At 35.6% G+C, this 24,428-nt stretch overlaps 2 protein-coding genes across 2 annotated transcripts in view; both read left to right on the top strand.

Moving 5' to 3' along the window:
* Window positions 1-24,428, top strand: part of LOC136419874 (nephrin-like) — a 177,457-nt gene that overhangs the window by 40,392 nt on the left and 112,637 nt on the right. The window lies entirely within an intron of this gene.
* Window positions 20,998-21,838, top strand: LOC136419624 (farnesol dehydrogenase-like). Its single transcript, XM_066406104.1, has 4 exons — window positions 20,998-21,115; window positions 21,171-21,354; window positions 21,507-21,679; window positions 21,731-21,838. Exons 1-4 carry the CDS (start codon window positions 21,011-21,013, stop codon window positions 21,836-21,838), a joined length of 570 nt encoding a protein of 189 aa, XP_066262201.1. The 5' UTR covers window positions 20,998-21,010.

Here is a 24,428-nt window from a genome sequence, read left to right as displayed (position 1 = left end):
AGGACGTCAACTGACGTAGTTTAAAAATTCTACGTTTCGGAAATGTAACGATTATTACGTTACGTTTGGGGATGATGTACACGTGACGTCATTTAAGTCATTTTAGACCCGAATCACAACTTTCACATCATATTGAAAATATGACTGTTTTTCCCGTTAACGTGACCGCTTTTACCACAAAAGAAATCCTACAAATTTGCATTTTATCAACGACGATATAATATGTAATTTTGCCTGCGGCAAATAGAAAAATAGCAATGGTGTACACATAATTTAGTGCAACCTGTAGTTACAGGTTTCCAGGAGTTTTTCCATAAATCTTGAAGGTAGGTGATACGATGATCAACGTGCAATCCACATTCTTCATCCATAAACCAAGTTTTCTGCTGCTTTCCTTCCAGTTATTTAAAGACTGAAAGTTACTAAACACAATCCCAAACAATACCCAAAGTCATTCAAGGCGAAATTCATATCCCCAGCCCCTCAGATTTAATATTTCCAGGTCAAGGCACATGCACATATAAAGCGGGGGTTGATGGCTGCTTAGCCAAAATCCTTCAAACCAGCAAAACGATTTTCGCAAGAGAAATGCCCTCGTATTAAGCAGACGTTCTTGCAAAGTCTATAAAAACAGGCCAGAGGGGATATAAATGACGCAAAAAAGCTTTTGCTTGTAGGAAAGGGAAACAAATATAATACTTTTTATTTAGCTGTCGCAATGTCGACTTCCTACTCTATTTTATACGATTTTATTGGGAATTCTTTCTCCTCAGAGAGTGTCACTTAAAAGGTAATTTGTTAATAGAAGGCCGTATTTGGAGGTAGGGAAATTTGCCAGTGACCTATTAGAGCAATAATGGAATAACCTCAACAAACGAGCAAACATGTAGAGGTACTCGGAAACTATGTGCATAAAATGTAGTTTGTGGCCGTAGAAAGGTGGCTTTTAAGGTTGGAAAGTTTCTCAATGACCAAAATCTGCCGTAACTACGAGGAAATAATGAATGTGTTCCTGGTTGTGGTGAGAACACTAAATGGGCAGTTGTAATTAAATTGCGAATTGAGGAATTAGTGTTCCAGTTGAGTGTTTGCGAACGAGGAGCGTTTAGACGGGAAATGAGACTCGTTGAGACTGCCAATTTTGTTGAGCGGGGAAAAGTGAGACTTATCAGGAGAATTTTGTATCTAATAAATTACAAATTTAGATAAATAGAAATTGTTTATTAATCGCTTATTAAATGCGAAGGGAAAGAAGTTTCCAGATTATTTCGAAAATCTGAATATTCTGGCATCTTTTGTAGGCTCGAAGGGCCAATTTCATAATATTATTTTATAATGCAATCTTTAATAGTTTATTAAAAAGAAAATTAATGTGGGGAAATAACGGTTTATAAAAATGTTTTTATGTTTTGAAATCCGATAAAAATACATAAAACATTACAGTTTTTCTCCAATTTCTAATATTATCAAAGCTCATTTTTTCGTGTGATAAAGTCCCAATACGTGTTCATTATTCTAATATTTTTTAAGCACACATTTCATAACTTACTTAACCCAAAGCCGTATTCCCTTTTATAAAACACCAAGCTTTCCTAACTGTAAATATGCCTTTATTTACTGTTTGTTATTTAGCAGAGAGACAGGCAAAATATTGACACAGCAAGGAACCGGGATTAGCCATGGTTTATGTTTGATTTCAACAAAATTCGTTAAATATTTATGAAATTTATAAATTTACATTTTTATCATTCACTTAGCTGTAAAATTTGTGTTTTAGTTTTTCGAGAAAAAGCCTGCTTTATCAAGGAGAACTATTTTCTCATTTCCATTGTATCTTCATAACTTTGTTAACCCAGTTCTATGCAAATCAACCAAAGGGCTCCTCAATTATGCAGTTGAAATTAAAAGCACCAGAGAACAGGAAATTACCCTCATTAAGCTGCGCCTAGAAACCTCGAAATAATGAGGTTTTGATTAAAGAAAAATTAAATTGTGCGATAGCCATCACAAAATAATTACTTTCTTAATTTAGGGCTCCCTCTTTTGTTTGTTTAGGGCGAATAAATTTTTTTGGTAAAGAATAAATCTTGTAAAATTCCAGGCAGAGGTGAATAATTGCATGTTTATTCAAGGAGCGTTATGTTTTGCGTTTAAATTTCACTATTACTTCCTTGTAGATTTGTGTAGATACAACTTGTAATTTCTCATGATTGCGGAAACAGAGTTGGAGTTCTATTGTTTGCCTAACGATAATCATTCATTTTGCTTCCTGCACCTGCTGTTCTGATAGGGAATGTAACAGAAAACAGTTAATTATGATTAAAGTACGATGTTAATCAGGAAGGCAAATAAGTTTATATTTATTTCAATTTAGAGGGCCGCTGGGCATGAATAGCTGCAAAGGGTATAAAGGACTTGGGTGTTCTAAGTTGCGAGCTGAAGGACAAGGAGGTATGAATGCTTCTTAGTAGGAAAAAGAAACCGTAGTCTCTTAAATCCTAAAGACTTCCCAATTTTAGTAGACATTAGGCAAATATTGATCCTGGTCCACAATATCTATAACCACCCTATTTATCCACGTTTTTCTAAATTTGAATTATTGCATCTACTGTTGCAACTTCGCTTATCGCAGTTGTACATGTATGAGTAATTTTAGCCTTAAGCATCAATATACCTATTTACGTGGGGAGTTATTATTACAGTTCAACGAAGTGTTGTGATAGCCGACAGTGTCTGTATTTAAACAAACGAGGACTTCAACGTATTAAAATCCAATATTCTAACTGTACTTTACACGATTAAAAACAATAATTTTCCGTAATACCCCCATTGTTTTACAAGCATTTACCTCTCACTGTAATATCATAACTAACAATAGCCGGGGAAAAAATCCCTTTCATCCCATAAAAATACCGTCCAAACAAAATTTAAAATCATCCTATAGGCAAACCTGCCAACATCGCTCGCCGGAAAATATATTATATTGCACAATATATCTTCATAATATCCTCGTAAATATTAATGAAAGTAGTAAATTTTTTCATCCCACGGGGACACGAAGCCGACACCATTGTAGGGATATATCAGGCAGATGTGAATTAATTAGGTTATATTACAGGTCATTAACTAAACACGAACGCGCCAGTGTAACACTCGCGTGCTCCAACATGCCCACAGCGCAGTTAAATGCGTTAGTACAGTTGTCTATTGTCTCGTTTGAGTACAGTGTTCCTCAGCATTGTTGCAAATATTTGAGATGCCTTGATGGGATAGTTTGATTGGTGTTATAACCATTGTAGATTAGACGATTTGATTAATCGAGTTTATGGCAAGTCATGGTGTCACATTGCATCTATTCTCCTTTCAGACCCCAGATCAAATCTTCTGTTCTCTTGTACACGATGGCCATTACGACTATAGCAAACCAGAGCTTTTTTTGTTGAATCAACTTAAAATTACAGATTTCTCATATTGAAAAAGCGAATTGTTTCCAGTTTTTTAATCAGACAATTTAATTTTTCTTTAATTAAAGCCCCGTTACCTCAAGTCGGTCGACCGAAAGCAATCGAGGTAATTTCCTCCGTCGAATTGCCAGTAATTCGAGGCAAAGCACTCCAGAATGTTTGAAACAGGCAAATCCTTGCCAGTTTTAATATGCGGAAATTGGATTTCTCAATGCAGATTTATGGGGCGTAGCTCGATTATTATTGGGACTTACTTGTCTTTTTTGTTTGCAACCATTCCAACTTTCCAGCGTAACAATAGCACTTTTTCCTTTTTAGGTAAGCCACATCTTCTCAAGAATAGACTAAGGTGAGTAATCATTAGACTTCCTCAAGGGGTTCCTGCAGCATAATGGCTGCACAAGATTTCGATTTCCTTCTTCTTCTGCCATTAAGAAAGCGCCATCAATCACTCACCTGCCTGCACAAAAAGAGGCCCATTCGCAATCAAATCGGAACCGACCACTCGGCCTCAACTAAACCAATGAATCCGTAATTACGACCACGATCGGGAATGGCCGCAAAAAGAGCGAGCACTTATAAATTCCTGCAAACCCGAAGCCAGGAGACGGGACTTTATCGACCGCAGGAGGTATCGTTAATTGCTCAAATCCCGATTACTTAGGGAGTCCAGATAAAGAACCAATTTACCAAACTATTAAACACGAATTGATGATCGGGCCTGTCAACGTAAATCTTGGATATCGGTTCCCAGGATTATGGAGGTTATGGAAAAACGATATGAATATGAGGGCGCGAAATGGGATGAGGGGTAAGGGTAAAGCATAAAAAGGTGGTTTAAGATGTGGAAGGGATGACCAATGAAGGGTTGGATTGTTATGAGAATTCCGATTTCAATTTCGACACTATGAGAAGTCCAATAAAATAGATAAACAAGGAAATATTGCCTCTTAAGGACACGATGCTGTGCGAAAGATACACACAAGAATACTCTCTATGTATGATATTCTGCAACGATTTAAATTTTTTTGGATGGATTTAGCCTAATTTGAAACGACGATACCCAATTTAAGTTGAATTATTCATGGTGTAAAGAAACTCGGATGTTCACTACTCTAGTAGAGGAATATAAAGAACAGAAAGACTAGGGAAATAGTTTTTAATGTGATAATTTTAAAGAATCTGTACGGCGTGTGATAATAGCCTAAGGGGTGAAATTCGGCTAATGCATATAATTAAAAAAACAGAATTTGATTTTCAGCGAAGTCAAGTTGTTGAGCTGTTTAAGAGTGCAGTGGTTGTAAATTCTGTGGAGCTGAAACTCTATTTTATTTCGGCCTCGAACTGAACTAAATTTTCAAAGAAACAAGAATCCGAAATGACCTGCCTAAAAATCCGAAAACTAGTGATTTTGAGGGATGAACCAGGTCGTTTGGAAAGAAAGAAAAAGCTTCCGATAACATGTTATATTTGGTTTAATGTAAAGTTTCTTAGAAAACTATCGAGCCTCATTAGTATCTTCTCCGTTAATTTACATCAAACTATCGGAAGGAAGAAAGAAAATCATTCCGCGTAAATAGCTATCGTCTATTTTCGGGAATCAGTTGTTCAGAAATGCTTTATCGGGCACACTGCATGTACCTCACTCAAAAGACCCAAACCATGCTAGTTAGTTCAGGTTAGGCTTCCGCAACAGCTGAACTAAGCAATGGCTCAAAATACGGCTAATGGAGGCAATTAAAGCCCTCGTCCCGCTGCAATTTTTAAACCCCCTTTCCTATTTTCTATAAATCGCAGCTTAACCTAGTCCAGGAATTACACGTTGAAACAAGAAACTTAAATTACACCTCCGCCTTCCGCATTTTTCTTCGGTTGTTTTGCTTTTGGGCGCCGTTTCCTACCTGATTCTTGTAAAGTAAAAAGTTTTAATTCGAGATTTGAGAAGTTTTATAAGAAACTTCACTAATGGATTAATCCTTGGTAGCTGACGTATTCAGGGAATGCGTCGTTGGTGGCAGCTGATGGGTGAAAGTAGAACTCACTTAATACGTGGCTCTATAAAAAAATTTATGAGCTCCTTGAAATTCAATTTTGGAGATCATCACGAATATAATTTCGGTTTATATTTGGCAGGAGATTTGGCTCCTATTCCGAACAGAAATAACCGAAAATCCAATTTACGTTTTACTGTTGTTTATATCTTGAGTTATGGCACCATTGTATCTCTAGGGAACCACTTTTTTGTTATCACTTATTTAGAATGATTTATAGAATATTCTCCTTTTATTACCTGTATATCTTTAAGTTTACTTTCATTGAAAAGTAAATTATTTACTGAAACTCTGTAATGTCCTGTTGAAGCCACTAAAAACACATCCATTACAGATCGATACGGAACGGCGGAACCAATTAAACCTTTCTTTATCCCGACCAGGTCATGGGGGATTGCGGCAATTAGTGACGGACGTCACTATGGGTCCGGACCTGTTTCCTGGTCCGAATCTGTGGGGATTTATATGTGCTACGTCGCTCTTGCACCGATTTCGAACGGAAACCGGTCACTCAATACAGTTCAACTAGGAATTAACCTGGTATTTGGGTTTAGTTCCGTGACGGTCAATTAGTTTGACTTCGATTTATGATGATACAAGTGAAATGAAATCGCAATCGGGCAATAAGAACTGATGGACAAGATTTAAATGAAATGCGAAGAATAGTTTGTAGAATTAGACACTCTCAATTAGCGCAGTGAATAGTTGTGTGTGTATTTACTTCAGATTAGGTCAAGTTTATTTGTAGCACTTCAGCGAATATAGCACTTTAATGTACACGTACGGTAACTAGGACTTATCACACTGAACCTAGTGCGGTAATTACGCCATTTTAGCGAATGTAGTGCCTCAGAGCGATTTCGAAACTTGCCCCTTATCATACTGCATTGAGCAAGAATATGGAACATACTGCATTGATTATATGCAACATTAATTAATTTATGATATGCAAATATATGCTATTAAGCAAGTCCTTGACCAGCTCTGCACGTAATTTAAAAATGCAAAGGAAATTCTAATTTAATATTTTATGTTCTGAAAAATCAAGGTCTTTCGGTAAAACTTATGGTTATTGTAATCAATTAAGCCAACGGTTATAAGGAAACCTGCATATATGGTATTAGGGTCGGATTGCGAATACAATAATAAGTACGAAAACTCTCATTTTCAACATTACTCTTCAAGTATCCTTCAAAGTATTTTGAGGAAATTCTTATTCTTGCGTCTCCTTCACACATCTCTATTACGGTTCTGTGTAACCTGCCCCAGAAAACCTGTATTTTCCGTGCAGTAAATATTCTGGTGTGCGCGTAAGTACTTCCCTTTTCAATTTGTGTTATTCTATGGGCAATTCCTGGCATTGATATGTAACAATCTAATTTGCCGCATGATGATTCGGGTAAATCACGGCCTGTCTCTCAGAAAAAAAACTCCCCTTATGTATCTCCATTTCATATCTAAGATAAATATACAATGACGAAACTATTCCATGATGGATTAATGGAAATACGTTACGCCGGATAGCTTCGACTCTCAGCACAGTGCTCTGGATGCCGTCGCAAATTCTGATTGATGACCACATTTAATTTCAAAACTTTAATGCAGCAACTTTACCAAGTTTTCTTATCTCGATAATGAATGAGGAACTGTATAGGAGTTTCTCGCCTGGCCCTTGCATATTGTTCGGAACAACTTTCAACAAAAAGGCAGGTAGCGGCTTTAAAAATAATAGTTCTCCGGCTGGAAGTTGGGGAGACCAAGTTCCCGTTTTTGCTTACACTTGAACCGCTCTCGTTAAATTCTCCCGTGTAAGTTTTATGGGAACTTCTCTAGTGATTTTACTACGAAGTTGCTCAGTGTTGACTAAAACAAAGCGTTAAAAAAACAATTAAGAGAGAGCCAATCTCCTGCTCGGTTTGCGAAAGCCATCGGATATTTCCCACGTGGGTTTCTTGCACAGGAAAAATATATCTGGTTCCTGTTCATTTATCAGCAGTTATTGTATCCTGAAGGATGTTGCTAACCTGGGCACGTACATGCGTATTTTCCGCAGGCTTCCTCTGTAAACAACGATATCGAATTACTTACGTCCATTTCAAACAGATCTAGTGTTTTAGAAGTCAACAAGGAAAACAGCAATTTAGCATAGGATCGCCTCCAAAACATTCTTTCAAGAAAATGTTAACATCTAAGTAATCATCATTAAAGCATTCGTCGGCATGGATAGAATGGGAATAAATAGTCCGTTTGCCTCATCAACGAAATCGGGAAGCACGTATGTAAATACTCTAAAAATAAAAGAGAGTACTGTTTCGTAACTATTTTGCAATATTTGTACAGTATTTCTAACTCTAACATTAACAAGCTGCTAAATTATCACTTGAGAAGATTAAGGCCTATTACCACTTTATGCCTCATTCCAGCTCCCCATTTAATCAACACGAGCATCCCCAAGACCGGTTTCGATCCTATTAGATCTCATCAGTTCGAGTCATCTTGAGTCAATTAAACGCAGGCGGAATCGGCAATGTTAGTGGCAAGTATGTTGGGCCTATAGGAAAACATTCTACTGGCGTTCTCTGCCGCATCCTGTTTGCCCCATTGGACCAAATCTTCGCGTGCAAGAAGCAGAATTTAATGCGTCGGGCCGACCTATAAACAATAGTAATGAAGATGGATGAATACAAATAGTCATATGAAAAATATGGGATGATTAAGGTCTGTTACGACTTTACTCCCCTTTCCAGCTCTGTCTTTAATTATAGTAACTCTAGAACCTCTAGGATCGGTGTTGATTCTATCAGATCTCGTCAATTCGGTTCACTGCCGATTTCCACTACGTTTAATTGACTCAATATGAAATAGACTGACCAGAATTAACAGAATCGAAGCCAGTCTTTAGGGTACTTGGTTTAATTAAACGTTGAGTTGGAATATGGCATAAATTAGTATTAGGCCTTAATTTTCCCAGATTTTTCCTACGACTATTTGTATTCATATTTATGACCCTTGGTCGGCCCTGTGCATTAAGTCCTGCTGTCTACACTGGAAGATTTGGTTGAAGTGCACCCGAAAGGACACGGCAGATGGCGCTGGTAGAATATTTTCCTTCAAAACCAACATATTTCTCGGTGACCTTGCTGATTTCGCCTGCGTTTAATTAACTTAAGATGGATCGAATTGACGAGATCTAATAGGAGCGAAACCGGTTTTCGGGATGTTCGGTTTAATTAAACAGGGCTGGAATAAGGCATAAAGTCGTCTTTCTTAGGCGGCTTAAAGTACTCTTTTTACTGATTTTGGATTGCACAAATGCGTACGGTTAAGTGGTGAAATTAGCAGAAACCATGGCCAGTGCAGAAATATTATTTTTACAATGGGAATAATCCAAATTCATATTTAACCCACTGCATGATCTGCAGGCAATTTGTGTATGCTTTCCAATTACCTATTGCGGTCACTGCATAATTCTATGGGAAACTCTGTAAAACGGGCAACATGCACTATAATACAGAGTCAATGTTAGCTATTCTCGGTGTAGTTTTGTTAGAATAACAAAACTAGGAATGTTCCTCAATAATACTGGAAGCAATAGATGGAGAATCAATAGGTTTGTGCATTTGTTTCTCTGACAAACTGTTGGTGTATGAATTTATTTGAGAAAAATGGCTCGTCCAATATGTTCTAGATCTACGATTTCCTTTGCTACTAGCAGCACCAGCAATGGCAACAATAGCAGCCATTAGTTTATCTTGAAATTAACACGCAAAATCAATTATAACGTGAGGAGTATATTGCAGTGTCGTGTTCGAGTTATGGATTAATTCGGATTATTATCTGCCTCGAGGCACAGGGATTATATTGTTATCTAAATTATTATCATTTAAAAATCATAGTATGGCTGTGTACATAACTAAAATATGAATGATGTTTCCTTGCTGAGTCTGTGCTTTGCATAAACCAGGAAAAACTTTGGAAATTGGTTGGAATAAATTTGTTTAGGAAATGCTTCATAGAGATCTAGACCGGAGACATGAAACGAGTTAGCGAAAACCTTAAGGAAATTTCGAGGACAATAAATGTGAATCTTCAGAATCTGCTTACTTTAAGTGGAAATCCTAAAAAATGGAACATATTATCTTTCAGATTTTTCTTGGAGAAACTAAACATGTTTTCTTACCGATCTGGCAGCAGAAAGGGCGGAATATTGAAGAAACATTAATATTTCTCAGGGTGCTTTCTTTTGGCCAGAAACTGAAAGATCGGATATCAATTTATCTTTGACGAAAAAAGTACGAAATTCAGGAAATTTTCATGAAATTTGTTTCTCCAGGGGTAAATCTGATGAAATCGCATAGAACGAAGTTCTCATATTGATCTTTCGAATGATAGAAAGGAAAACATTTTGCGAGAAGTTGGTAAATATGTAATAAAGACCTGATTTATATCCTGTTATGTGAAGTAAAGAACTTGAAAAATTGTATAGAAAGAAATACTCCAATATACATGTTTATCTTTACCAATCAAAATGAAACTTCGGGAATACTTTAGAAATTAATTTCCAATCTCTGCTTTAAAATCAGACCTTGAATTTTGCCACCATTCCTGTATATTGCTCGAAATATCTTTCTCAAATATATAAAATGTGATTTATTATACGTTATGCAAAGATACTGCACGCAGTTTAACTTAAAGTTACCCTGTTTCCTATTAACTCTTTGTTAATGGGTTAAATCAGGGCCCTAAAAGCAGCAATAGGGCACCCATTCGAATGCACTCGTGCATCAATAGTACAAAGAAACCCTCTTCTATTGTTAAATCCGAATTTGTCCGAAGACGGCTCCCCAATCGTCCATAGTTTCCGAACAGCTTTGATTACTACCTCAAACTGTGGCGAAGTTCTAATTAAACCCCGCGTCCAGGTTTAAACTTTACCTTTTATTTCCTTTAAATCGTGGCTTAACTCAATTTCGGGTCGGTTAAAAGCCTAACTTTGAATGGAGATTTAGGTCTGTAATAAAGGGATTTCGAGGATTAACGAGACCACTCGATCTATATTATTTTCTTGGCATTTTCGGTGCAGCCGGGTTCTTGAACTATCGATCGCTTTTAGAAACTATTTAAATATTTAAAGATTTTTGGTGCAAACAACAATCAGCTTGTGAAGGTCCTATGGGAATGCGCCTCAACGAGGAAATTCGCGAGGCATTAAGGGCTAAAGGGTTTGTATATTTTATGTCTTGCTGCAGCAGTGTTTAATTCCCCACCGAGCCATTTGGCTAATTTGTCTAATGTTTCAGATCAGAACGCCAATAAGTCTCTGGCGTGTTAACGAAGATAAACTTTCCTTTGGAGTAAATCACTGCCGGTTTCCTTTTTTGCCCTCCATGTATCGAGATTTACTGCGCACCAAACGGGGTATATAGAGCGAAACAAGGTTCGAATTCGTGAAGGAGCTGGTCCGTTGGTTTTAGATTTAATTTGACGATAAATGCGACTCTATTGCGGGTTAGAAGGGCTTTGAGCAAGGAACTGATGATAAATTATCGCTAATTTGAGGCCCTTGATTTATAGATATTGTTATGGAAAGGTCTCGATGTGTAAACGCACCTTAAGATTAAAAGGGCCGGGAAAGAAAACCTTTTATCTTTGAAGTTCCCTTTGGGTTAATGAATTCCGGCGAGATTATATTTGAATTTACGTTTTTCGTATAACGTTTCAATATAATTCTCGCGAAAAACTCATTTTTCACGTTATTTAAGTAAAGTAATTGATTCTCTCAACTTTCTATGTGAAAAGAGTACATATACTCTATAGATGCCACTCCAACTATCCAACCCGACTTACCACGACCGAAAACATCGTTTTCATCTCTAAAGATCAAATATCCCATAACGTTAACTGTCATCTCTAGAGATAAAACTTTGACAGTATCGCCTGAACGCAGCCCTCTATTTACAGGAGTATTGTTGGAAGTATTCGAGTAGTAAACTTCAGAAATTCTAACCCTATAGCAGTGACTGAATCATGACATGAAAAAGAATGACAGATAACAAAAACTGAATATTTTATACTCTATCTTTATTTGTTCGATAAGCGCCGAGTAGGTCCACAATATAGTGATATTGCAGTTATTTTGCAATGGAATTGAATATTACCCTGTTTTGTTGATTTTATATATACTTGGTTGGTTATAATAAAATCGTGCATTATCGATGCACAGCGTGTGTGAGTGCGGTTGATGAGGTTAACAATAATTAAATTGTTTATTAATTTAATTACCGTTTGTATCATGTATGGGCATAAAAAATATAGTGTTGTATTAATCGAAAATAATTTTCAGTAATTATATAAAACTAATAAACTTGGCTTCGTATTGTTTACAAATTTTAGTAATTTCTGCCACTAACAGTATGAACAAGAGATTTTTTTCCTAGCTGCTTAAAACAAACCAATTTCAAATGTAATTATCGGGCTGGAAGTCACTATTTGGACGCAGAAAATCACAACTTTTCCTGTACTAACGGAATAACTAAGTTATTTCCTAGAACAATATTACAAAGATCACTGCACATGTGTAGTTATATGTTTTGTGAGCCTGGAATTGCATTCTTAATTACCACTCTCTCAGTGGAAGGTATGTTTAATAACATGAATTATTTTTCATTTTTTCAAATTAAAAACTTTTTTATCGTTTCGTATCAATTTTAAAACAAAAAACACATTTTTGATGTAGTTAATGCGAAAAATGTCGAATGGAGCTTCGAGTTATACTCGAAAACATTACGATTAGACGTTATAGTTTTCTGCTGGAATGAAGGGAGAAAATACGTGTTGGATATTTATTTTTTCCGAAGTTCAACAATATTTCCATATCTTCAAAAATTCATTTATTTTCCGTGGGCATTTCTCATTCTCTTTTAACTTAACAACTCTCTTTTAACCTAAATTGAAGTCCTTCAGTAAGGGTTTTGGACTAATGATAATTAAGGAACTATTAAATGAATTAATTTAGTTTATGCTCCTATACTTGAAATATTTAAAGGAGTTTATAACTATTGTAAAACCTAGAATAGAGATAAGAAGGTGAGAAATTAGATTTAAAAACTAGTTCAAGCATGTCAGTTCAGGTTTCTAGAAAATGCGAGAAAAAATTATATCAACTTAGGTTATTCTAAAAAATATGAACCATGTTCAGGTCAATTCAGGTCAATGGAGAATAGTTCAGCTTTGCCACTTCACAATTCAATATTTGAAAATATTCTTTAATGAGCTTAATTCTGCAAGTAACTCCAATTCTTTTAACGTTCTCTAAACGTTCTATCGAATAAAAATCAATCCAAATAAAACTTTCCATCTCCCCTTAAAAAGTTATTAACTGTAAAACGTAATATGAGATGCACCAAGAATTTAAGCTCCCCATCTCCAAAGTGATTTATTTAGCCTAAAACGATGTCATATCCGTAATGCATCGATTGATTGATGACTCGGATTTATTGCCTCCATATCGGATTCCCTGCGAATATTTTTTGTATTTTCCAGTCTTCAAATCTTTAAATATTAAAATGAGGCAGGAGCTCCGCCTTCGGGCTTAAAGACACTCCAGGGACTTCGCGATAAGCATCTTTTCTGTGAGGGGTTCGTTTCAACATGATCTAGTCCTACCACATATTAGCTTTTGTAATACATATTTTTTCGGCGCAATTTAACGGCATGAAAGCAAATAAATTACCCGAATTATGCAGTTGCTAAAAGCAAAAATTACCCTACGCTGCACCTATATCACATATCAAAGCTGAGTCTGCATAATTCGAGCTTTGCAGCTACTATTTAGATTAACAGGATTGGGGCAGGCCATATTTCAAAACCCAGCTACGATTAAGGAATTATTAAATATAATTTGGACCGTAAATCTTGCTTAATGGTAAAGAATTTTACATAATTGCTGCACATGGAAACCCAAAAAAAGCAGTTCGTATGTTCGCATTTACAAGGAATAATCATGTTGAGGGCGCCAATGAATCAGAACATCGACTTTAGGATTTTTTTATGGCCCACTCTAACTCTCTCAGTAAAAAGTTAATGACGAAAATTTAAACTGTAAACTTCACTGATCCTTAATCACAGTTCTGTTAGTCTAATTCCAAATAAATTAGATTCGGATTTATCCAGAAGAAATCTGACTAAACGTGGCTTTTCTTCTTTCGGTCAGTTGATTGTCTTGGGGCGGGGATTAAAATTAATCCACCCGGATGGATTTACCTTGTTTGGATAACCCATCAGGGCTCTAATGCCAGACAACTTCCAGAGCTTAACGTACTAACATGCTTAATATCTGCCAAACCAATTTCGCCAATACATCGGAGTGAAATTAACTGTGTTAACTCAGTTATATTGGCAAAGGCTCAATAATTACTTCGGATTCTCGTAAACTCGATGGTAAAGTCGCACGGCCGTAGATCGTTACAATGGGCATTACCCTGGATACAATGGGGATGGAGGTATTGTATTGGGTTGGATATGCGAAGATTACCTTGTCTAATTGAGTAGGAATAAGTTGCCTTTTGGAACTTTATGGTCGTTAGATTCAGGTATTGAGCTTTGGAAACAAAGAAAAGTTAGGTAACTGGAAATCGATATTCATGTACATATGGAAATCGGAATTCGGGTATGATGCTGAAGGAGGTTCGAACGGTCGAATTAAAAATCTGTAAAATATTCTTCTATGATTAAAACGAATTTATTAAAGAGTTCAAATGGTCCAAAAGTTAAAAATTTTGTAGTAAGGAAATTAATGGGAAGTTCAATGTTCAGTATAAGAGTATAAAATATTGTATATTTTACATAACACAAAAATCCTTAAAGTTAATTTGTGAATAAATATTGTTACTGATAAATGTTAATTTACGGAAATCAAATTAAATTTCAAATTGCATTTAATAAAATGTTAAATCACTCAATTAACGCTTGTTGGACAAACATTGAAATCAATATAGTTTTAATGTGATATCAATATACTCACCAATTTTTGTTGGAAGTCATGACCTTCCAGTACTAGAGCACCACATCAGGATAAAAATAAAAAAGAGGATTGCTATCTTATTCAACACTTATTTTCCTTTCAATTAATTTTTAAAGCTGTAGAATTCCCTAAGCACACCTTTGATATTTTCAGTGCTACCAAAGATACTTATCACACACATGTTCTTGCCACTATCAAGCGTGCCTTCACATTTACATCATATATTCACGATTAAATGCCATCTGAATAATCATAATAGAATATAGACAAGTTCAAACTCGACTTGCAAAGCAGCACCAAACGATACCTATTCCATTCTTTAATCCCCTCAAAGAGCTTTGAAGACATTAAGTTTTAGTTTCTCTTCCTTTCTACGATTTCAAGTTGTCGCTCAACAGTTAAGGCCATTTGAATATCTCCGAGTTGTTTACTTTAGAGTTTGCAAGTTTAGATGTGGGTTAATTCGGAATTAAATTAGAACTATTTCTAATTGACTGAAACTTCTTCCGAATTCTAGGGAAGTGTAGTAAAGGCCTTTTAATAAAGTTTATTTTAGCCGGTTTTTCTGGAATAAGATCATTTCATTGATGATTCATGTAGAAGTAGCAGCATCCGAATAATTCGAAAATATGTAATGAAAAACATGTAGAGAACTGCTGCAAGAATAAAAGGAGTTTTAAAGGGAAAAACAAGGCGCATACTCTCCGGCATTTGAGCATGCTTTTACGGCAATTACACTTGAAATATTAATCCAGACATGGAGTACATTCTGTGTTGAAAACTAAAATTGTGACAAAGTAAGTAAATATACCTAATATAAATTATCAGAAACAATTTCAAGGAAAATTGCACCTATAAAGTTTCGTGTGTGGAACTCACCAATTTTCATGTTACATCGATTACGATAATTTGCTGCACGCTTGTATGTAATGCAATTGACCTACTATGGTTTCCTATTGATCTAGGACGTGGGCCTGCCATCAACTGGATATTATCTGAAAATCTTTGATGAAGGCAGAAAAAAATTCATATTTCAGTGTCGTTTCTCTGAACTTAATGCATATTTAATATAGAGCCGACGTCAAAATAAGAAGACGCCGGATTCAATTATGCAAGATCGCTTTGACGGGAGTGATATGCGTATACATAATTTATCTCCCTGTATAATGTATTCAGACAATATCTCTGCCTCGGGTCATTAACAATGTATAAGTCAATACTGTTCGAGATGTGAAAGTGGAGTGTTTCCAACAAGCGAAAACACGTTTTAGGTTCGTTTTGCCCAAGAAAGAAAAAGTGCTATCAGATTTGCCAATTCTCCTTTTCGAGATACAGTGATGCACATCATAGCTTCAAATTCACATCCTCAATCTGCATTTTATTGCCGTTTTTGTAGAAAGCGAAACGACTAAAAGTACTGCAAATCCTGCCTCTAAAAAATAGGAAAACTCTCCGTTTACATAAATTCAGTCAGAATTCCCGAAAACAGGAAAATGTTTCAAAACCATTCTGAGATCTTAAATTTCTCTCAGAAATTAGATATTTACGGATCAACGTTTACACTAAGTTCTCGCCTTATCTCGACAAAAAGGATCAGCAAAAGCACCTTTGAACATTTTCCGTCTGCTTATTAAACGCCCCGTAAGCCTCCACTCGTTAGCAGTTTGATGAATGATCTAAATGTGGTAGCATCAGTGCATTTAAATATTGTGACCCTGTTTAACGATAATTTAGCTCGTTATGGAACTTGTTCCTTGTCTCTCCTCAAAAGAAGGCTGATTGTCTCTTGTTGCTCATAAATCTTGCTCCAAACATGCAAAACGATATTTAAATTTTCATTAGATTAAAACTTACCTCAGCAAACGACAACCCCTTTTTCCCAGTTGATGCAAATGAATTATTGTTTCTGCCGGAGCCAAATAAATTGGTGTTGTTTTGTAGTCGCGGTCGCGAAACAGAGTCAAAGGGCATTTTGTTTTGCATTTTGATGACACAGAGCCAACAATAACCTGATCTGCAAGTTAAACGTTTTGGAATCCGTTGAATACTTAATGGGGCCCGCCGATGCCCCCCAGATAAACGAAGGGCTTTTTGTGACTGAATTTGATTTGTATCAGCGAAAATACCGCGAAATGCCATTAATGACTTTCCACTGTATTCACAATGGAGGGACATCATTGTTCGTCGTTTTTCAGCTTCGGAGTTGTCTAGTTCTGCAGTGGAGTAATTACTAGACGACCATTTTCAAAGCACCGAAATAAGAAAAGGGCTTGCTTTAATTCGCTCTTAAATACCTGCGTGTATTGTTCAAATTAGGGAATATCCGAGCATTGGGCTACAACAACAGAGGGAATGGTCTGGCCATTGTTCGGAAAGGCAAAAGAAATATTTGCTTTGCTGGCTAAACAATGAATGTTTTTCTGCTTGAGAAGGCATATCTGCAAATATGTGTGTGTTTTTTGTGTGAGTGCACACATTTTGAGTGGTTTTAAATGGGGCATTTGGGCAAGAAACAGTGTTTACTTTCTATAAAATATTGCTTTAAAGCAGAGTCCAAATTTGCGGAATCACAGTTAAATGGATTGTAATACTTCGACGTATATTCACAATGCAAAATTGAATAGACGAGAAATTGATGATTCAAAAAAATGTTTCAAGAAATTGGAAGAAGCCCAGAAAATCGATGATGACAACAGCTCTAGAAGTAAACCAATTCGGAGAGCATTTTTTCACTTCTGTGCTTTGAAAGGAGTCCTTTCTTCATCCCCTTTCCACCGCTCTTATTTGAGTTTCTCACTTTTCCCTTTTGGATCAATACCTTTAGAACTTTCAACTCGAGTATCCTGACCAGTTGTCTTAAAGGTTTTCCAGTAACGACTTGTCTTATCAATTGTGCTACATGAATTTCAGCCTTCAGCCTCTCTTCCCCATTATTCTTTACTTCTTCTTCACTGATTGATGGCAAGGAATTTTCTGAGAAATATCATATATTTTTTCGCTATGTAATTCATAGATCAACTCCAAAAGATTCATTTTATATTACTTTAATTTCAGCCCAGTGTAATGCTAAAGTGATGAAAAATGTTGGCATTGGTTCTTAGTCTTGCTCTCAAATACGCTCTTCTCTTTATGCGACTCTAACCCCGGTTCTGACTCTTCTGATTTGAATTAAAACTAGCTGCTCATACTTGCTCGGTACTTCTGAAAAGAGGCTCCTTTAAGAGCTGTTATAACTAAATTCCTCGTTTTCATTAACTCCTTCTCAGACTCTGGTTAATTATTAAAGCTAATACGACAACTGGCCTGCTCCATCTACTATTATATTCTGCCCAGCATAATTAACTATTTATCTAAACAAACCCCGTTACTGAGTGTTATCTTGATATATAACGCCGTTAAACTGTTCAGTGCTGCTTTCTATTATCTTCGTGATTCTCTTTTTGCAGGCAAATTACTAAATTTCTGGAATTTACTTTTCTCCATTGTATAAAAGCAAAGCGAGAGGTGTTCCATGCGGTCTCTTTACCACATTAAACTTATAAGGGGTGGCACCCGAGCTAGCTATGAAGAGGATCGGACGCTAAAAGGTAACCTCCGTAATTAAAACTTTTACAACCTCGAGAAGGTCTTAAAAATTCATGAATGAGGAAAAGCAGTCCAAAAGAATCATTTAAAAAAACTCTAAGGATTTCAGCTTTAGTAGGTTCTTTTGGAATCAAGTTTAATAAGGAACTAACCCTAAAAGACCCTAACAATCTTAGAAATTCTTTGGAAATTGGGAATATATGAGGAAGGGTGTCCTCTAAGGATTATTTAAAAGTTAAAAATTTGGAAACGGATAAACCATTATCATACATGTGCATCCATATTGTTTAAGATTGAAGCAGGTCGACAGCAGCATATATATTTAGTAATCTAATACATCTCAATTGAACTTGCTGTTAATTACTCTGGGTAATTAAGGATAAAAAAACTGTAGGCATGGAATTTTTAAAATAAAAACTTAATTCTCTTCTCTATATACATTCTGTGTCGTGTCGCCTTCTCAGCGTTAGTGCCGATATTTTAAATATTAAGCCAAAAAAAACCTCAGATCGGACCCCAATATGCCTATTCAGCATATCGTTTCAACCTCATATATTGCTTACGCTGAGATGCGCCGTTACCACATTGGATATATCCAGCCAGGCACACCTACACAAAAGGTGTTAGCACCTGTTACTTAAAATTCTAAATGATAACACACAAACATAAATTCGCTATTGCTATTAAATACAAAACACCTGCTGATTGTAAATCTACATCATGCTAGTATGCGCAGTGATTGATTTCGCTTTATAATTAATCTAAACGAGTAAATCATCATTTCTGATACATTCAAGTCATTATACAGCGCTTGTAAAAATATTGCATGCAACACGTTTATAACTTGCATGAACCCGATATTTTAAAAAATGTTTAAACACGTATAATTTTACTTAAAAAAAGTATTTAATGAATCATTTTCGATGTTCCAATTGTTCACTTTTATCTAGCTACCCCTGTTAACATTTTATTTTCAACTGGAAACGTACCTATTGTAGTATATCAAATGAAAGATAATTCAATAAGGGGTACGACAGTATATTCAGAACTAACATTGGACCTATAGTTTCCTTAAAAAAATATAGACAGAATAAAGTCCACATCATAAAAAGATTACAATTTTAGTCTTTGCTTCCTAAATAGACAATTCATTCATATTTCACTTTGAAAGAGAGTAAAAAAATGACAATAAGATGTAGAATTTCCAAATCGTCTTCACTATAAATAATTTTTTAGATATAAAATATTTTGTTTTTCATAGAACTCATTAGTAATTGGATTCAGTTATTAGATATCTACCACAGTTAGAATAGCAAAAAAAACGGACCGTTTATCTGAGAAATAAAGATTTTAAATTTTAATATTTTTAAAGTAGAGAGGTCGCAAAAGAAGTTATGAAGAGGTGTGTGTCTCATATTTAATGAGAAATATGTATTTAGACCGACCTATTGATAGAAGGGTAGTTTGTCTGATTAATAACAAATTTCAACAACCTGGAAGTGTGAAAGTTGCTCCAAAATGTGGAAGACTTCGAACAGCAACTGGTGGCGATAAAGTACTAGACATTCTTTTATTTATCGATCAAAACCCCACACATACGATACACCCCCCTCCCCCCAAATTTTCCGACGAAATTGATGTATCTACAAAAACAGTACGCAATCTTTTAAAACGAGAAAAATTTCATCCATATAAAATTTCCTTCACCCAAGAGTTGTCGCCTGAAGATTTTGATTGCAGAATGGAATTTTATGAATTGATGCAAGAAAAAGACATTCAGGATAATAGGTTCTTTTCTATAATTTTATTTTCGGATGAAGCAACTTTTAATTGGCTTAAATGGATCTATTCATCGTCATAATTGTTACTACTAGTTAATAGAGAATCCTAATTGAATGTAGACTGTGTATACACAACATCTGCAAAATCTCAATGTATGGATGGATATAATCGGCCACCAGTTCATCGGTCCATTTTTCATAGATAGGAACTTAAATAATGCATCATACTTGCACTTATTGCAAAACGATATAGCGCCATCAATCGCTGCAATTTTTCCTGATGAAAATGGGAAATAAGTAGCCAATAATATTTGGTTCCAATAAGATGGTGCACCACTATGTTCAGCTATGGTTGTGAGAGAGTATCTTGATGATATTTTTACTAGGAGTTGGTCGGTAGAAGAAGCGTAATATTATAGAATGGCCACCACGACTTCCAAACCTTACGCTTCTTGATTTTCTTTTGTGGGGTCATCAAAAAGGTTCCATTTATAAAAATAGACCATAAAATTTAGATGATTTACGTATCCAAGCAGAATTAGAATTAATAACAAAAGTAACACTGAATAATCATATAAAAGAGTTCGAAGAAGGACTGAGTTATTATTAAATTGTTACTGGAGCTCAATTTAACCATATATTTTAGAATTTTCATTTTTGTTTGATGTAATAGTGAGTTACTTTGTTTTGGATCTAATAATTTTATTTTTTAAGAAAACTGTACATCCAATTTCAGTTCTGAGTATGCCGTTGTATCCCTTATCAAATTACCTTCCATTTGATATACTACAATCGGTATTTTTCCATTTGAAAATAAAAAATTAGTGGGGGTAGTTAAATAGGAGTGAAAAATTTAAACATCCAAAAAATATTGCATTAAATGCCTTTTTTAAAAATAAAATTATGCGTGTTTAAGCATTTTTAAAAATATCAGGTTTATGAAAGTTATACACGTGTTACAATACCTTTCACAAACGCTGTATATAACGACGCTTAACAGGTTGAATCTTTCTTACCAGACAGTATTGTTTTAACCTACCTAGTTATTACGTCTCCTAAATAGAAGACTAAATTCAGTTCGAAATAATCGTAATTCCGTGTATTCAAATGGTGCTTAATATTCCAAGATTCAGAGGCAAAATTGCTATAGTGACCGATGCTAGTGCGGGGATCGGTACTGGAATTGCTCAAGAGTTGGTGAAGAATGGCCTTGTACGTATTTAAGTTTCCGGCTTCTTGGGTTTGTAATAAACTCTTATACATGTAGGTTAGAGGTTTGAGTCGTAGGATTGAAAGAATCGATGAGTTGGCTAAGAAACTGAGTACAGAAAAAGGCAAGTTATATGCTTATAAGTGTGATATTACCAAGGAAAAACAACTAATCTCCACGATCAAAGAGATAATCAGTAAATTAGGAAACGTACATGTTTTGATTAACAATGCCGGGCTAGGTTTGTCAGATTTACTGATCAATGGTACTACTGAACCATGGAAGATCATGTTAGATGATGAAAATCTTTAAAGAAATATATTTAAGAAATCAGGTATGTTCTCCAGACCCAAACGTCGTGGGGCTCTTAATCATAGGAAATGCTCTAAAACATGAAGGATAATAAGACCGAAGGGCACATTATCCACATTAATAGCATTCTTGGACACACAGTAATGGACATGCCGGGTATTAGTTTCTATACTGCTTCGAAATTTGCAGTAACTGCGTTAGTAGAGAAGCTGAGGCAAGAAATCAACAGGGTAAAATTGACCATTAAAGTCATTGTAAGTCTGATTTACAAAGAGTCATTAAATATTTATAGGCAATTTTTTTAGAGTCTTAGTCCTAAATATGTGAAAACACACAGAGAATCATTGCCCATTCTAGGGTTGTCTGTAAAGAATATTGCCGATGCAGTGGTTTATACCATATCCACACCTTAAAGTGTTAATATATGAACAGAAGAGCATTACTTGATATATTAGTACTATTCATAAGAGTTTTCGATTTGCAGGTTTCAGAGCCAGCAGCACCTATGCTAGATCTAGCGTTGTAGTTGTAATGTGTTTTTAAATATTTTTATTTTATTAATAAATTAAATGTATAAGATATTTGAAGCTGATTGATTTACTGTTTATACCTGAAGTTAAATTTCAGTGCGAATATTGGGTCTAGGGGAGGAGTTTCTAGAAGGGGGGATATATATTTTCGCCATCTTTCAAACTTCGAGCACTGATATCTTGGAGATTTGTGACCCAAATGACATAAACATAAATCAAATCTATCGCCTTGATGAGCTCTGGACAAGCATGGTTATAATACATGTTTCATTGTTACTGTCATGCCTATTCTAGGTTTTTAGAAAGTGCTCTAGAATGACGATGCTTCAAAAAGCGTTTTCATAGTTCCAAGGGAATCACCTAGTTTTCAGGGTTAATAAAGGGTTAAAATTCGTGAATTTCAAGGAAGACCTATGCAACGGGTAGGTCCTCCTAGGAACCCACGGGCTGATGGACAAAAAGTAGGTAGGGCTGTTGGATAGGTCCTCACCCACCTACATTCTGTCATTTTTCTAACATTCAATTTGGCCCTGATATCTCACGACTCCGTGAAGAAGTAAACTCAAAATTGCTTAAATTAATCGTTCCAGTGACCTCTATAAGTCTGTACAAACGACGTTGTAATGTCTGTTTTACTTTCGGGGAGATGAGGCAATTTTAACACCTATTTTCGCGATATTGCCTGAGATTAATTGTACTTGCAAGGCCCCAAGATCTGTATTGGAAATATTGAAGTTCTCCTGAAATTTTTCAAATATACATTTTTTCGCTATATTGTAAGTGCACTTCGTAGAACTGATACTTCCATATTCTCGTTCACGGCGTTCAAACTTTTCCCTAAAAGAGCTCTATACCGTATCCTAATTTTTCCAATTTTCTCAATGGTTAATTTAGCCAAAAGTTTCGCCACAACTTCATTATGTCCTTTCTCCAAACCGAGGATAAAACAATGTAACATAAGTTTTGCAGTTATTCCTATAAAACAATCAGCCACATGAGAGACTGAGCAAAATTGGATTTATTTTCCAAGTTTTCAAAAGTGCTCTATAGAATATATAGTTTTTCGAACACATGTAGAACCTGTTGGAAAAATACAGAATGAATTTGGAGTGTAAACTGACTTTGAACAAAAAAGAGTATAATAAAAGCATAAAGAAACGCATAGTAGCAAGAACTCGTCCAAGTGAGAACTACTATAAAAGCAAGAAAAAGAGATGTTAAAAACTTACCTGATTATGTGGAATAAGTATTTGTAGATGTGCGGCTGCGCCAAAATTATTATTAATTTACTGTAACTCTTTTTCCAAAATTGGGCAATAACGATACTGAAAAGAACCAACGTAGCTGCATACTGTGCCTATTGCGTAATGTTATACAAAATTTCTTAACAAAATTACATAATCATTATATCGTAAAATCAAGGTCGAAGCAATTTGTCAATTTGTGCTTGATCATATGTAATCACAAGTTATACATGCTATTCATCTTGTTTCAATCTTACGCACGTACCTCCTCTAATTCTATTAATAACATTTCTCTTTTAAATACAAGTTATAGAAAAGATTATGGGCAAACCCGCTTATTAGCTTAAAAATTACTGGAAGGCATTGTTTTCGCCCACATTATCAAGAGTAACCGGTATAAACTAGTTCGTAATTATGGAGCAGCAGATGTAAATTCAAGTAAAACCGCGAAATGGTGGATAATATTAAGAAATTCGCACGAAAAGCTGCTGTTGTGATTGATATTTCTTTGGGCATCGGGGTTGCATCTACTGAGGAACCAGTGAAGAATGGTCTCATTACAAGTAGATGCTTAGGTTCTTTTTTAAAAATTCAGTAGATTGCAGTTTGCGGTCCAGCCGTGCACTCTAAATACCGGATTTTAATAGTGCTCATAGTCAAAAAGAAATTACTTATAAAAAAAACCGTTCCTGACTAGTCTTTCAGCATTGGAGAAGCTCCGATTCCTGAAGAAGCGCTAGTCACAGTAGCAGTTCGTCCTTGAGTCTTTTAACATTAAGTACTGTTTTGCGTTTTAATTTGAAGAGAGAGATATCTGCAGGATGTGTATTTGAATTACGTGATAATTGCGACTGAGTGGGTTTATACTTATAATTTGACATGGCACAAATATGAGGATGCAGAAACTAACACGCGCCATCGTCAAATTGCTTCAATATTGAACAATGAAATACAGTGCACTGCAGCCTAATGGAACAAATTCAATTAATGTGCATATTCATAGAATAACCAGAAACACATCAATTTTAGATTGGAAGTTTAGATGCTGCAATGTGAAAATATCACATGCAACGGTTGTCTGTGGGCTTGTGAAATTTGGAAACCATCATTTTAGGCATCGGTTAGTGAACGAACTTTTGTGTAGACTTCTCGAGGGCCTTTGGACTATCAGTCCTTCGGAAGACCTCTCAGAGTCCTTAAATTAAACGTACTGCAAAGGGGTGCGTTTA

This window comes from Euwallacea similis, chromosome 3 (genome assembly GCF_039881205.1).
Source record: "Euwallacea similis isolate ESF13 chromosome 3, ESF131.1, whole genome shotgun sequence".
Lineage (NCBI taxonomy): Eukaryota > Metazoa > Arthropoda > Insecta > Coleoptera > Curculionidae > Euwallacea > Euwallacea similis.
The sequence above is the reverse complement of the archived record's forward strand: the minus strand, read 5'-3'. Positions and strand labels throughout refer to the sequence as shown.

What these genes read in the sequence shown, in the direction of transcription:
- LOC136419624 (XM_066406104.1), top strand. Translation starts at nt 21,011, where the DNA reads ATGGTGCTTAATATTCCAAGATTCAGAGGCAAAATTGCTATAGTGACC. An exon ending in AGTTGGTGAAGAATGGCCTT is followed by an intron (nt 21,116 to 21,170) that starts GTACGTATTTAA and finishes TTATACATGTAG; the next exon opens with GTTAGAGGTTTGAGTCGTAG. An exon ending in AATTGACCATTAAAGTCATT is followed by an intron (nt 21,680 to 21,730) that starts GTAAGTCTGATT and finishes CAATTTTTTTAG; the next exon opens with AGTCTTAGTCCTAAATATGT.